This window comes from Cornus florida, unplaced genomic scaffold (genome assembly GCF_030987335.1).
Source record: "Cornus florida cultivar Cherokee Brave unplaced genomic scaffold, ASM3098733v1 CherokeeBrave_3.0.0_Hap2_Chr10, whole genome shotgun sequence".
NCBI lineage: Eukaryota > Viridiplantae > Streptophyta > Magnoliopsida > Cornales > Cornaceae > Cornus > Cornus florida.
The window spans coordinates 182,642-195,133 of NW_026775580.1; the positions used below are offsets into that span (position 1 = coordinate 182,642).

At 36.8% G+C, this 12,492-nt stretch overlaps 1 protein-coding gene across 5 annotated transcripts; it reads left to right on the forward strand.

Moving 5' to 3' along the window:
• The first annotated feature begins 395 nt into the window (after positions 1-395).
• LOC132278896 (protein MOR1-like) lies at positions 396-2,946 on the forward strand. 5 transcript variants are annotated; one of them, XR_009471161.1, is made up of 7 exons: positions 431-498; positions 605-709; positions 1,134-1,283; positions 1,396-2,178; positions 2,410-2,484; positions 2,572-2,710; positions 2,898-2,946. XR_009471161.1 is itself a non-coding variant. In XM_059780799.1 (6 exons), the coding sequence occupies exons 1-4, from the start codon at positions 439-441 to the stop codon at positions 1,734-1,736; spliced, it is 333 nt and encodes a 110-aa protein (XP_059636782.1). In that variant the 5' UTR covers positions 396-438; the 3' UTR covers positions 1,737-2,178; positions 2,410-2,484; positions 2,572-2,710. The 5 variants fall into 5 exon arrangements, 2 of the variants coding, with proteins under 2 accessions (XP_059636782.1, XP_059636781.1); XR_009471162.1 differs by lacking the exon at positions 2,898-2,946 and adding an exon at positions 2,751-2,860 and having other exon boundaries at positions 2,572-2,663; XR_009471163.1 differs by lacking the exon at positions 2,898-2,946 and having other exon boundaries at positions 1,396-2,021; positions 2,099-2,178.
• The last annotated feature ends 9,546 nt before the right edge of the window (positions 2,947-12,492 follow it).

Below are 12,492 nucleotides of genomic sequence, written 5' to 3' on the forward strand. Positions count from 1 at the left end.
TGGTGGATGGAAGCAACGAGTTACCCTAGCCAGAGCAATTCTGAAGGATCCCCAAATTCTACGTCTAAATGAAGCAACGAGTGCTCTTGATGCTGAATCAGAGAGGATTGTGCAAGAAGCAATGGATGGGGTTATGGTCAACGGGACAACAGTTATTGTAGCCCATCAATCGAGCACAATGAGGAATGCCTGTATGATTGCCGTGATTCAACAAGGAAAGATGTTTGAAAAAGGTATCTTAGATTTGGGTGCGCTAATTATTTTGTAACTTGATCACATATAGAGCAAATATAAAGGTTACATTTCAAGTCTGAACTTGTGACCTGATTTTTAGTGGGCTTTTAGTTTTTCAGAATATGTGATTGGTTGTATAATTTTACTTTCCGTTGGCTTTCAAGGCACTTTTATCCGTTGGAAAGTAACTAATTGAAGTTCTAGATGTTCTTCGAAGATGGTTTGGTGTGCGATTCTGCGATCAACTCATCATGCCTAGTGAAGGTGAAGTATTTTCTTATCTATATATTTCAGTTTTGCTTATATCAGGTGGCTGGTAAGAAAATTTGTTGGTTGTGATTAAATTTAGTATTTTTTCCCCTTCAAAAAGAGGTGCTGGAATTCCTTCATGAACTTTTTGATACATTGAGGAATGAGGGATACACCATTACTGAATCAGAGGCTGTCAATTTTTTCCCCATGCTTGATTGATAAGGTGTTTTTTTTTTTTTTTTTTTTTTTTTAGCTCTTAATTTTTTCAAGTACTCCCATCATCTGTGCAGTTTCTAATGCTGCTTGATTGAGAAGGTTCTTTTTGTAGCCCTGAACTGCTTCAATTAGTCCCATCACCTGTGCAGTTTCTAATGCTGCATTGTTGTTGTTCATGTTTGACCCAAACCTGCTAACCAACTTGAAGTTATGTAGCTGGCAGTTTTTAGCCTAACCTTCCTAGAAGATGTCAAACTGATCAGTTCTTTCTTTAAAAGCCTAAGTATTTTCTTTAAGAATGCATCTAGTTCCATTTTCTTATGTTAGTTGACCGACCTTTTTCTTAAAAGGGATTGCAGTAATTGTGGTTGTATTGTTGTGTATTATATTCAAGCTTGTCTAATATTTTGACAATTCTATGTCCATTTTAGGTTTCTTGTGTTGCTGCTGGTTTAACAGATGCAATACTTGCTGTGAAAGATCATAAGGATCTTTTTCATTGGTTATCAAGGCCACTTACTGGATCAAGTGATTTTTCTGATGCTTCACATTTGCTAAAACCAGTTGCCTCTGCTATGACGGTATATACTAGAGCAATACTAGAATTTGTTTGCAAAATAAATTGAAAGAAATATTCATTTTTTTTTATTTTTTATTTTATGTAAATTTTATGGTTTGTTGGTCCCCATATAGGATAAATCAGCGGAAGTTTGCAAGGTAGCAAAAGCATGCATTGGTGAAATTTTAAGAGTTTGCGGACCAGAAACACTGCGTTGGCTTCAAAATTCTTTGGTGTTACCTTTGGTTTGTTGAAATTTATAGAACTCTTGAGATTATTATAATTATCATTTTTCTTGGTGACAAAAAATTTGAAAGATATACATGGACCTGCCTTGGCTATTGTTCTCGAACGGCTGAAGCCATATAGGGCTTTTCAAGGCGATTCTTCATAAAATTTGCTTAGATGTTATATTGGTTTTGTTGGCTGTGTTACTTAGCTAATCTAACTTGTTTGCTTCCAGGAAAACGTTTGAATCATCAAAAAACAATACCAACATCTAAAATTGGCTCAAAGGTTAGGAAGTCTAGTATCAACGATCTTGGAGATCGTGTACCATGGCATGTGATAGGGGAAAAGGTACAACAGTCAGCAACAAAGGAAAAGCCGAGGGCCAATCGGAAGCAATCAAACAGTTATAATTCAAAAGAGTTACACGATAAAGTGAAATTGAAATTCAATTTCCTGGGAAGTCTCCTTAAATTTGCAACAAACTAATTTTCCACGGTAGCTATAAAGTAGGTCCATAGCAACCAATCAGGTACGATAAAAATAATTGCCTTATGCTTCTGTTTATTTTCCTGGTGACTGACTTTACCATCGGAGGGTTTTTGGCAGGCACGAAACCGGTGTCAAAGCGGTGCCATTTCAGATCAACTGAAGACGAGGTCTTCAGTATGCTTTTACCTGCTTGAAAGGTTTGCCGCTTATAGTTTAACAATGATTCTGATTCTTTAATTGTTTGGGTAGGGAGTTACGGAAGCAATGGTTCATGCCTGAGTCAATTATATCTTTTCAATATATGACAATCCAGTCTCTGCCTTTGTTAAATGTTAAGGTTCAAACAGGGTATATTGGATAGTAATATAACATCAAGTTCCAATTGTGTTTTTTTTAGTGCACTGTCACTTGAATCGTCCTATGTGCAGGATGATACAGACAGAATGGTTATCCAAAGGTCTAAATTCTAAGAGCCATGGTCAGAGGAAATTCAAGTTCTTGAGGTTTGTGTTTATTTATGGTTCATGAATGATTTTTTACTCTTTTATCATTTCTTATTGAATTTGACAGAATGATTCTCTATGCTACAGAATGGTCTTATGAAGTATTTCAGAGAAGATCTGCACAGGAGGCTTCTTGGCAAAAACTTCAAATAGTTAATGGTATTGAGATGCTGCAGAAGGTGCTTTCGCTGTCACATTTTTGGTTACTTGGACTTGCTCAGAATAGGTGATTGGTTGTATAATTTTAATTTCTGTTGGCTTACCAGGCGCTTTTATCCATTGAAAAGGAAATAATTGAAGCTCTAGATGTTCTTCTAAGATTGTATGGTTTGCGATTCTGCGAATCTAACTCATTGTGCCTATTGAAGGTGAAGTATTTTCTTATTGATATATTTTAGTTTTGCTTGTTTCAGGTGGCTGGTAGGAAAATTTGTTGGTTGTGATTAAACCACCCCCCCCCCCCCCCCCCCCCCCCCCCCCCCCACACACACACACACACACACATCAACCTACGTTGAGGAATGAGGGATACACCATTATTGAATCGGAGACTGCCATTTATTTCCTGTGCTTGATTGCGAAGGTTTGTTTTGTAGCCCTGAACTGCCTCAATGAGTCCCATTACCTTTGTAGTTTCTAATGCTGCTTGATTGAGAAGTTTTTTTTGTGGCCCTGAACTGCTTCTATTAGTCCTGTCACCTTTGCAGTTTTCTAATGCTGCATTGTGGTTGGTCATGTTTTACCAAAACCTGCTAACCAACTTGAAGTATGGTAGCCCGCAGTTTTAAGACTAAATTTCCTAGAAGATGCCAAACTTATCAGTTCTTTCTTTATAAAGCGAAGTAGTTGCATCTAGTTCCATTTTCTTATTTTAGTTGACCGACCTTTTTCTTAAAAGGGATTGTAGTAATTGTGGTTGTATTTTTGTGCATTATAGTCATGCTTGTCTAATATAATGACAATTCAATGTCCATTTTAGGTGTCTTATGTTGCTGCTGCTTTGACAGATGCAATACTTGCTGTGAAAGAACGTAAGGATCTGTTTTATTGGGTATCGAGGCAACTTACTGGATTAACAAGCTGCCTCTGCTATGACGGTATATACTAGAGCAATGCTAGAATTTTTTAGCAAAATAAATTTAAAGCAATATTCATTTTTTGATTTTATGGAAATTTTATGGTTTGTTGGTTCCCATGTAGGATAAATTAGCAGAAGTTTGCATGGCAGCAAAAGCATGCATTGGTGAAATTTTAAGGGTTTGCGGACTAGAAACAGTGCGTTGGCTTCAAAATTCTTTGATGATCCTTTTGGTTTCTTAAAACTGACAGAACTCTTGAGATTTTTTATTATAATTATCATTTTTCTAGGTGACCAAAAATTTGAAAGATATACGTGGACCTGCCTTGGCTACTGCTCTTAAACGGCTGCAACCGTCACTACGACTGATGTGCCGGATATTACAGACAGAATGGTTATCCGAAGGTCTAAATTCTAAGAGCCACGGTCAGAGCAAATTCAAGAACTCGAGGTTTGTGTTCATGAATATTTTTTGCTTTTCTATCATTTCCTTTTGAATTTGACAGAACAATTGTTTATGCTACAGAATGGTCTTTTGAAGTATTTCAGAGAAGATCTGCACAGGAGGCTTCTTAGCACAGACTTCAAGAAGCAAGTTGATGGTATTGAGATGCTGCAGAAGGTGCTTTCGCTGTCACATTTGTGGTTACTTGGACTTGCTCAGAATATGTGATTGGTTATATAATTTTAGTTTGTGTTGGCTCTCCAGTCACTTTTATCCATTGGAAAGGAACTAATTGAAGTTCTAGATGTTCTTCTAAGATTGTTTGGTTTGCGATTCAGCGAATCTAAGTCACCGTGCCCATTGAAGGTGAAGTATTTTCTTATTGATATATTTCAGTTTTGCTTATTTCAGGTGGCTGGTAGGAAAATTTGTTGGTTGTGATTAAATTTAGTTACCCCCCCCCCCCCCCCCCCCCCCCCCCCCCCCCCCCTCTCCCTCCCTCCCTTCAAATACAGGTGCTGAAATTCCTTCCTGAACTTTTTGATACGCTGTGGAATGAGGGGTACACCATTAGTGAATCGGAGGCTGCCATTTTTTTCCCGTGCTTGATTGAGAAGGTTCTTTTTTGTAGCCCTGAACTGCTTCAATTAGTCCTGTCACCTGTGCAGTTTCAATTAGTCCTGAACTGCTTCAATTAGTCCTGTCACCTGTGCCGTTTCTAATGCTGCATTGTGGTTGGTCATGTTTGACCCAAACCTGCTAACCAATTTGAAGTATGGTAGCTGGCAGTTGTTATCCTAACCTTCCTAGAAGATGTCAAACCGATCAGTTCTTTCTTTAAAAGGTGAAGTAGTTTCTTTAAGAATGCATCTAGTTCCATTTTCTTATGTTAGTTGTCTGACCTTTTTCTTAAAAGGAATTGTGGTAAATGTGGTTGTATTTTGTGCATTATAGTCATGCTTGTCTAATATTATGACAATTCTATGTCCATTTTAGGTTAATGTTGTTGCTGCTGCTGCTTTAACAGATGCGCTGTGGAAGAGCTTAAGGATCTTTCTTATTGTGCATTATAGTCATGCTTGTCTAATATTATGACAATTCTATGTCCATTTTAGGTTAATGTTGTCCATTTTAGATTAAGTGATTTTTCCGATGCTTCACATTTGCTAAAACCAGCTGCCTCTGCCATGACGGTATATGCTATAGCAATACTACAATATTTTTGCAAAATAAATTGAAAGCAATATTCATTTTTTGATTTTATGGAAATTTTATGGTTTATTGGTTCCCCTATAGGATAAATCAACAGAAGTTTGCAAGGGTGCAAAAGCTTGCATTGGTGAAATTTTAGGAGTTTGCGGACCAGAAACAGTGTGTTGGCTTCAAAATGCTCAGAATATGTGATTGGCCATATAATTGTAGTTTATGTTGGCTTTCCCGGCACTTCCATTCTTTGGAAAGGAACTAATTGAAGTTCTAAGATGGCTTGGTTTGCGATTCTACAAATCTAACACATCATGCCTATTGAAGGTGAAGTATTTTCTTATTGATATATTTCAATTTTGCTTATTTCAGGTGGCTGTTAAGAAAATTTGTTGATTGTGATTAAAATTTGTTTCTTTTTCCCCTCTAAAACCAGGGGCTGGAATTTCTTCATGACCTTTTTGATACGCTGAGGAATGAGGATGCACCATTACTGAATTGGAGGCTGCCATTTTTTCCCACTGCTTTATTGAGAAGGTTCTTCTTTATATCCCTGAACTGCTTCAATTTCTAATGCTGTGCATTGTTGTATGTCATAGTTGACCCAAGCTGCTAACCAACTTGAAGTATGGTAGCTGACAGTTTTTAGCCTAACCTCCCTATAAGATGCCAAACTGATCTTTTCTTTCCTTAAAAGGTGAAGTATTTCAAGAATGCATCCGGTTCCATTTTATTTTGTGAGTTAACCCAGCTTTGTCTTAGGAGGGATTGTAGTATTTCTGGTTGTATATTACTTGGATTGGCTCTCATACTGAGAAATTTGGCTAGAGGCATTCTTCTTCTTCCTACTCTTCTTTTTTCTTTTTCTAACAGTGTCAGTAGGCTGGTGGGTTGGTTTTTGGCAGTTCTTCTTTTCTTTTTCTTTTAGTATCAGTAGGTTGGTGGGTTGGTTTTTTGGCAGTTCCCTAGTATGATAATTTATGCATACTTATCATGTATATTTGTTTAATTTATTTATGTATTCGTGTCTAGAAATACATGCCATAAACTTTGAATTGTTCAATCAAGAGTCAATTAAAGAGATTAAAGTTTCGAAACACAATTTTGAAATTGATTCTGATTAAACATAGAATATTGAATAATTTATAGTAAAAGTTTTGGTTTATTTATTTCTTTATAGTAAGAAACTTGTGAAATTATTCACACACACTAACTCACATTTATATGATCTTTCTTCAAAGTTGTGAACTTAAACTCAAATAATGAGTAACATCTTAAGGTAATATAAGATGATGACTTTTGAAAAAAAAATGTGAGGTGCAAAGCAAAAAGAAAAAAAAAAAAATTGCGTGTTTTGCAGTTAAAAAGAAATGAAAAATCTCCAATGAGATGGCTGCAAAAAGTTTCTTATGAAAAAGGCTACCTAGTGAGATCAGACCGACAGCTTCCTTGACTCGAAAAAAATGGGAATAAGGGAAAATAGCTGGCTACTCATTAGAGTGAAAGCCGTCATAAAAACACAAAAGAAAAAAACAAGAGTGGTTTCAAAAAGAAAAAGAAAAGAGCGAAAATTCACATGCTTTTGAAATCTTTGAATCTTTTGTGTGAAATTTATTTTTGTTTTTGAACACAAATTTGAAACTGATTATATATGTGTTGAGTTTATTTCTAATGCACATATAATGGACTAAGTTAACTACTATTGATTTATAAATGGACTAGAGATCTTTGAACCTAATTATGAGAATTTTTATGTTTATAAAGATAATAGAATAAAAATTTGTGGGTCCATATAATGTTTAATTTGATTGATGATTTATTAACACTTCGAAAACCTTGGCATGTTTAGATTTATATATGTGTCTTTGCATATCATCACAATATTGAAAAATGACAAAAATATATTTCGTTATAATTTTGTTTATTTGTGTCTTTATTTATTTATTTGATCATATGAGAGATCATGTAGGGTGTATGAGGACATAAAATTGCAAAAAAAAAGCAATTTGGGGCATTTGTAGGTACGTCGCTAGAAGCCATAGCAAGGCTCCATCGATCAACCCTTGAAATCAAATCAATCGATGAAAGTGTCACTCAGTTCCAGTGAGTTTGCAACTCGTCTCTGTCTCATGTGGTCTACGAGCATCAGCGGACCGAGTGTTCCTAAAATTGCATTAAGAAAACCCTGTGACCGCCTATCAAAACTGCTAGAACAGAGTCTAGAAGTTCCACTGCGCCTCCTTGCCTATCTCTACAAACCAGAGGTTCCGGTTCTGATAGCAGGAACCGTATCTGCAATTATTAATGGTGTGATAATATAACTGCATTTGCTTTGTGGTTTCTCATTTCTTCTATAACTTTCATTCCAATTGGATGTGCTTTAAAATTTAGCTAATGTCAATTTATTATATTTTGGGTTACTCCTCAGAAGAAGTGAGTTGTGGTCAGAAGGAAAGCATAATATTTGGAACTACTCTAGGATCCTGATGGAGCATACTCGCAGCCCACAAGAGTGACAACAATTGAGGATATTAGAGCTGCATCTGAGCTAGTAAATTCTGCCAAATTCTATGATAAACTACCTCAGGTTCTTGCTTGTCCATTTAGTCACTCTTTCAGCATTCCTCTTTCTTCACTTTCTTGAAAATATGAATTTTAATTTGCCTTTGAATTTTAAAATTTTAATTTAGGTACACCGCACCATGGTGGGTGAGCATGGAATTCAGCTGTTTGGTGGATGGAAGCAACGAGTTGCCCTAACCAGAGCAATTCTGAAGGACCCCCAAATTCTACTTCTAAATGAATCAACGAGTGCTCTTGATGCTGAATCTGAGAGGATTGTGCAAGAAGCAACGGATAGGGTTATGGTCAACAGGACAACAGTTATTGTAGCCCATCGATTGAGCACAATGAGGAATGCCTATATGATTGCCGTGATTCATCAAGGAAAGATGTTTGAAAAACGTATCTTAGATTTGGGTTCGCTAATTATTTAGTATCTCGATCACATTTAGAGCAAATATGAAGGTTACATTTCAAGTCTGAACTTGTGACCTGATTTTTAACGGGGCTTTTGTTTTTCAGAATATGTGATTGGTTGTATAATTTTACTTTCCGTTGGCTTTCCAGGCACTTTTATCCATTGGAAAGGAACTAATTGAAGTAATAGATGTTCTTCTAAGATGGTTTGGTGTGCGATTCTGCGCATCTAACTCATCATGCCTTGTGAAGGTGAAGTATTTTCTTATCTATATATTTCAGTTTTGCTTATATCAGGTGGCTTATAAGAAAATTTGTTGGTTGGGATTAAATTTAGTATTTTTTCCCCTTCAAAAACAGGTGCTGGAATTCCTTCCTGATCTTTTTGATATGTTGAGGAATGTGGGATACACCATTACTGAATCGGAGGCTGTCAATTTTTTCCACATTGATAAGGTGTTTTTTTTTTTTTTTTTAGACCTGAATTTTTTCAATTAGTCCCATCAGCTGTGCAGTTTCTAATGCTGCTTGATTGAGAAGGTTCTTTTTGTAGCCCTGAACTGCTTCAGTTAGTCCCATAACCTGTGCAGTTTCTAATGCTGCATTGTGGTTGGTCATGTTTGACCCGAACCTACTAACCAATTTGAAGTGTGGTAGCTGGCAGTTGTTATCCTAACCTTCCTAGAAGATGTCAAACCGATCAGTTCTTTCTTTAAAAGACAAGTATTTTCTTTAAGAATGCATCTAGTTCCATTTTCTTATGTTAGTTGACCGACCTTTTTCTTAAAAGGGATTGCAGTAATTGTGATTGTATTGTTGTGCAATATATTCATGCTTGTCTAATATTATTGCAATTCTTTGTCCATTTTAGGTTACTCGTGTTGCTGCTGCTATAACAGATGCAATACTTGCTGTGAAAGATCATAAGGATCTTTTTCATTGGGTATTGAGGCCACTTACTGGATCAAGTGATTTTTCTGATGCTTCACATTTGCTAAAACCAGTTGCCCCTGCTATGATGTATATACTAGAGCAATACTAGAATTTGTTTGCAAAATAAATTGAAAGCAATATTCATTTTTTTATTTTTTGGAAATTTTATGGTTTGTTGGTTCCACTATTGGATAAATCAGCGGAAGTTTGCAAGGGTGCAAAAACTTGCCTTGGTGAAATTTTAAGCGTTTGCGGACCAGAAACATTGTGTTGGTTTCAAAATGCACAGAATTTGTGATTGGTTATATAACTGTAGTTTATGTTGGCTTCCCCGGCACTTCCATTCTTTAGAAAGGAACTAATTGAAGTTCTAGGTGTTTCTTCTAAGATGGCTTGGTTTGCAATTCTACAAATCTAACACATCATGCCTATTGAAGGTGAACTATTTTCTTATTGATATATTCAATTTTGCTTATTTGAGGTGGCAGTTAAGAAAATTTGTTGATCGTGATTAAAATTTGTTTCTTTTTCCCCTCTAAAACCAGGTGCTGGAATTTCTTCATGAACTTTTTGATACGCTGAGGAATGAGTGATACACCATTACTGAATCGTAAGCTGTCATTTTTTTCCACTGCTTTATTGAGAAGGTTCTTCTTTGTATCCCTGAACTGCTTCAATTTCTAATGCTGTGCATTGTTGTATGTCATATTTGACCCGAAGCTGCTAACCAACTTGAAGTATGGTAGCTGGCAGTTTTTAGCCTAACCTCCCTAGAAGATGCCAAACTGATGTTTTCTTTCCTTAATGCTTCGTTTGGTTGGAGGGATGGAAAAATGGATGGAAGAGATAGAGGGATGGATGGATGAGGAATCCCTAGGGAACGGAAGGTGTCTCCTCCATTTTTTGTTTGGTTGAATAGAATGGATAGTAGAAAGGATGGATGGGGTGATACTTTTTTTTTTTTGGTTGGAAGGAAGGGAAAGAGATTTTTTATAATTTTTTACCAATATATCCTCACTGTATAAAATAATAAAAAGTAGATATCCATTTGAATTTTTTTGAAAAGGTTAAAATTGGAAATTGCATATTGTTTGTAGTTATTCATTCTCCTCCCTTCCCCCCAAAATTGGGCGGATAGAAAAATATGAAGAAAGGAGGGATGAAGCATCCCTCCTTGCTTCCTCCCTCTCTTCCCTTCCCTCCTCTCATCCATCCCTCCTCAATCCATCCCTCCTCTCATCCATCCCTCCAACCAAACATAGCATAAAAGGTGAAGTACTTCAAGAATGCATCCGGTTCCATTTTCTTTTGTGAGTTAACCCAGATTTTTCTTAGGAGGGATTTTAGTATTGTGAAGTTTACATAGTAATAAGAGAGAGAGCAGATGGAAAGAGGCGCAACCTCTGTATATTTTCTTTATACATTCAACCCTAAACATAAAAGGGTAAAAATACAATACAAGAAAGGCCTATTTGCATAATGGCCACAAACCGTATATCTAAATACAATCTGACCTCAACATAAATATATATTTACATATAAATATTCTAACATTCCCCCTCAAGCTGGAGAATATATATCATATAATCCCAGCTTGGAACAAATCGCTTTTAACCGATTATGACCAAGAGCCTTAGTAAACATATCAGCTAATTGATCTTCAGACTTCACAAATGGAGTAGAAATGTTCCCGTTCAATATTTTATCTCGATTGAAGTGACAATCAACTTCAATATGCTTGGTTCTTTCATGAAATACCGGATTGGATGCAATGTGAACAGTTGCTTGGTTGTAACAGAACAATGGAATAGGAGTCTTGACTATTAACCCAAGTTCCTCAAGAAAGTGTTGTTTCCACGTTAACTCACTAGAGGTATGGGCCATCGCCCTTTACTCTGCTTCAGCGCTAGACCGTGCTACCACTGTTTGCTTTTTTACTTTTCCATGTAACAAGATTTCCACCAACAATGTGTAGTAGCTTGTAGTAGATCTCCTATCTGAGGGAGAACCAGCTCAGTCAGTATTTGTGAAACCTTCTACCCTAAGATGTCCATTTGGTTTATATAGCAATCCAAAACCTAGAGCTTGCTTGAGGTATCGGATAATCCGAAGAACTGCATTCCAATGTGGAATCCTAGGAGATCCCATGAACTGACTTACAACACTAACTGCATATGAGATATTCGTTCGAGTGATAGATAAATTAATTTCCCAACAAGCCATCGATATATGTCAGAATCATCAAATAGATCACCCTCATCTGACAAGAGTTTTGTATTTGGATCCATAGGAGCATCAATAGGACGACCACCCAACATACTTGTTTCTTCTAATAAATCCAACACATATTTTCTTTGAGATAAACTTATACCTTCCGTGGGTCTAGCAACTTCAATACCCAAGAAATATCTGAGTTGACCCAAGTCTTTAGTGTGGAACTGATTTTGTAGAAACAACTTCAATTTAACAATACCTTCTGAATCATCACCTGTGATCACAATCTCATCTACATATACCACAAGGAAAATGAAACCAGCTTTAGTGCGCTGGTGAAACATCGAATGATCTGTCTGACATCTCTTAAGACCAAATGCTAATGTTGCCGCAGAGAACTTTCCAAACCAAGCCCTTGGAGATTGCTTTAATCCATACAGGGCCTTCCTAAGGCGACAAATGGTATGACGATACTCCCCCTGAGCAACAAACCCAGGTGGTTACTCCATATAAACTTCTTCAACTAAGTCGCCATATAAGAAAACATTTTTCACATCTAATTGAAACAACGGCTGGTTACAATTAACAACAATGGAAATAAGGACCCGTATAAAAGAAATCTTTGCAACAGGGGAAAAAGTCTCATCATAATCAACACCACAAGTTTGGGTGTACCCCTTTGCAACAAGACGAGCTTTCAAACGCTCAATAGAACCATCGTGGAGATATTTGACAGTGTAGACCCACTTACAACCAACTGGTTTGGAACCAAGAGGTAAGGGAACAAGATCCCATGTCCCACTATGATGAAGAGCATCCATTTCATCGATCATGGCTTGTCGCCAACCAGGATGAAAAGAGCATCCTGCAAAGTCTTGGGAACAAGTATAGCAGACAGTTTGGATAAAAAACAAGATAAAGTGGGTGAAACATGATTATATGAGACAAAGTTAGAAATAGGATGTGCAGTAACACAAGATTGAATACCTTTGCGTTAGGCAATAGGAAGATCATCAGCAGCAACAGGAGCCTCAATAGAAGTAGACAATTGGGGGGCAGCAACAGCAGCACGTCGTGCTATACACTTGAAGTGGCGGTGACACTGGAAGAGGTTGTGGTGTGACAGACTCGAATGAAGCATACACAACCGGTAGCG

Excerpts from the sequence above, each read along its gene's own strand:
- LOC132278896 (XM_059780798.1), top strand. The coding sequence starts at position 647 with ATGAGGGATACACCATTACTGAATCAGAGGCTGTCAATTTTTTCCCCA. Across the intron at positions 710-1,133 it reads CCCCATGCTTGATTGATAAG|GTTTCTTGTGTTGCTGCTGG; the intron begins GTGTTTTTTTTT and ends TGTCCATTTTAG. Across the intron at positions 1,284-1,395 it reads CAGTTGCCTCTGCTATGACG|GATAAATCAGCGGAAGTTTG; the intron begins GTATATACTAGA and ends GTCCCCATATAG.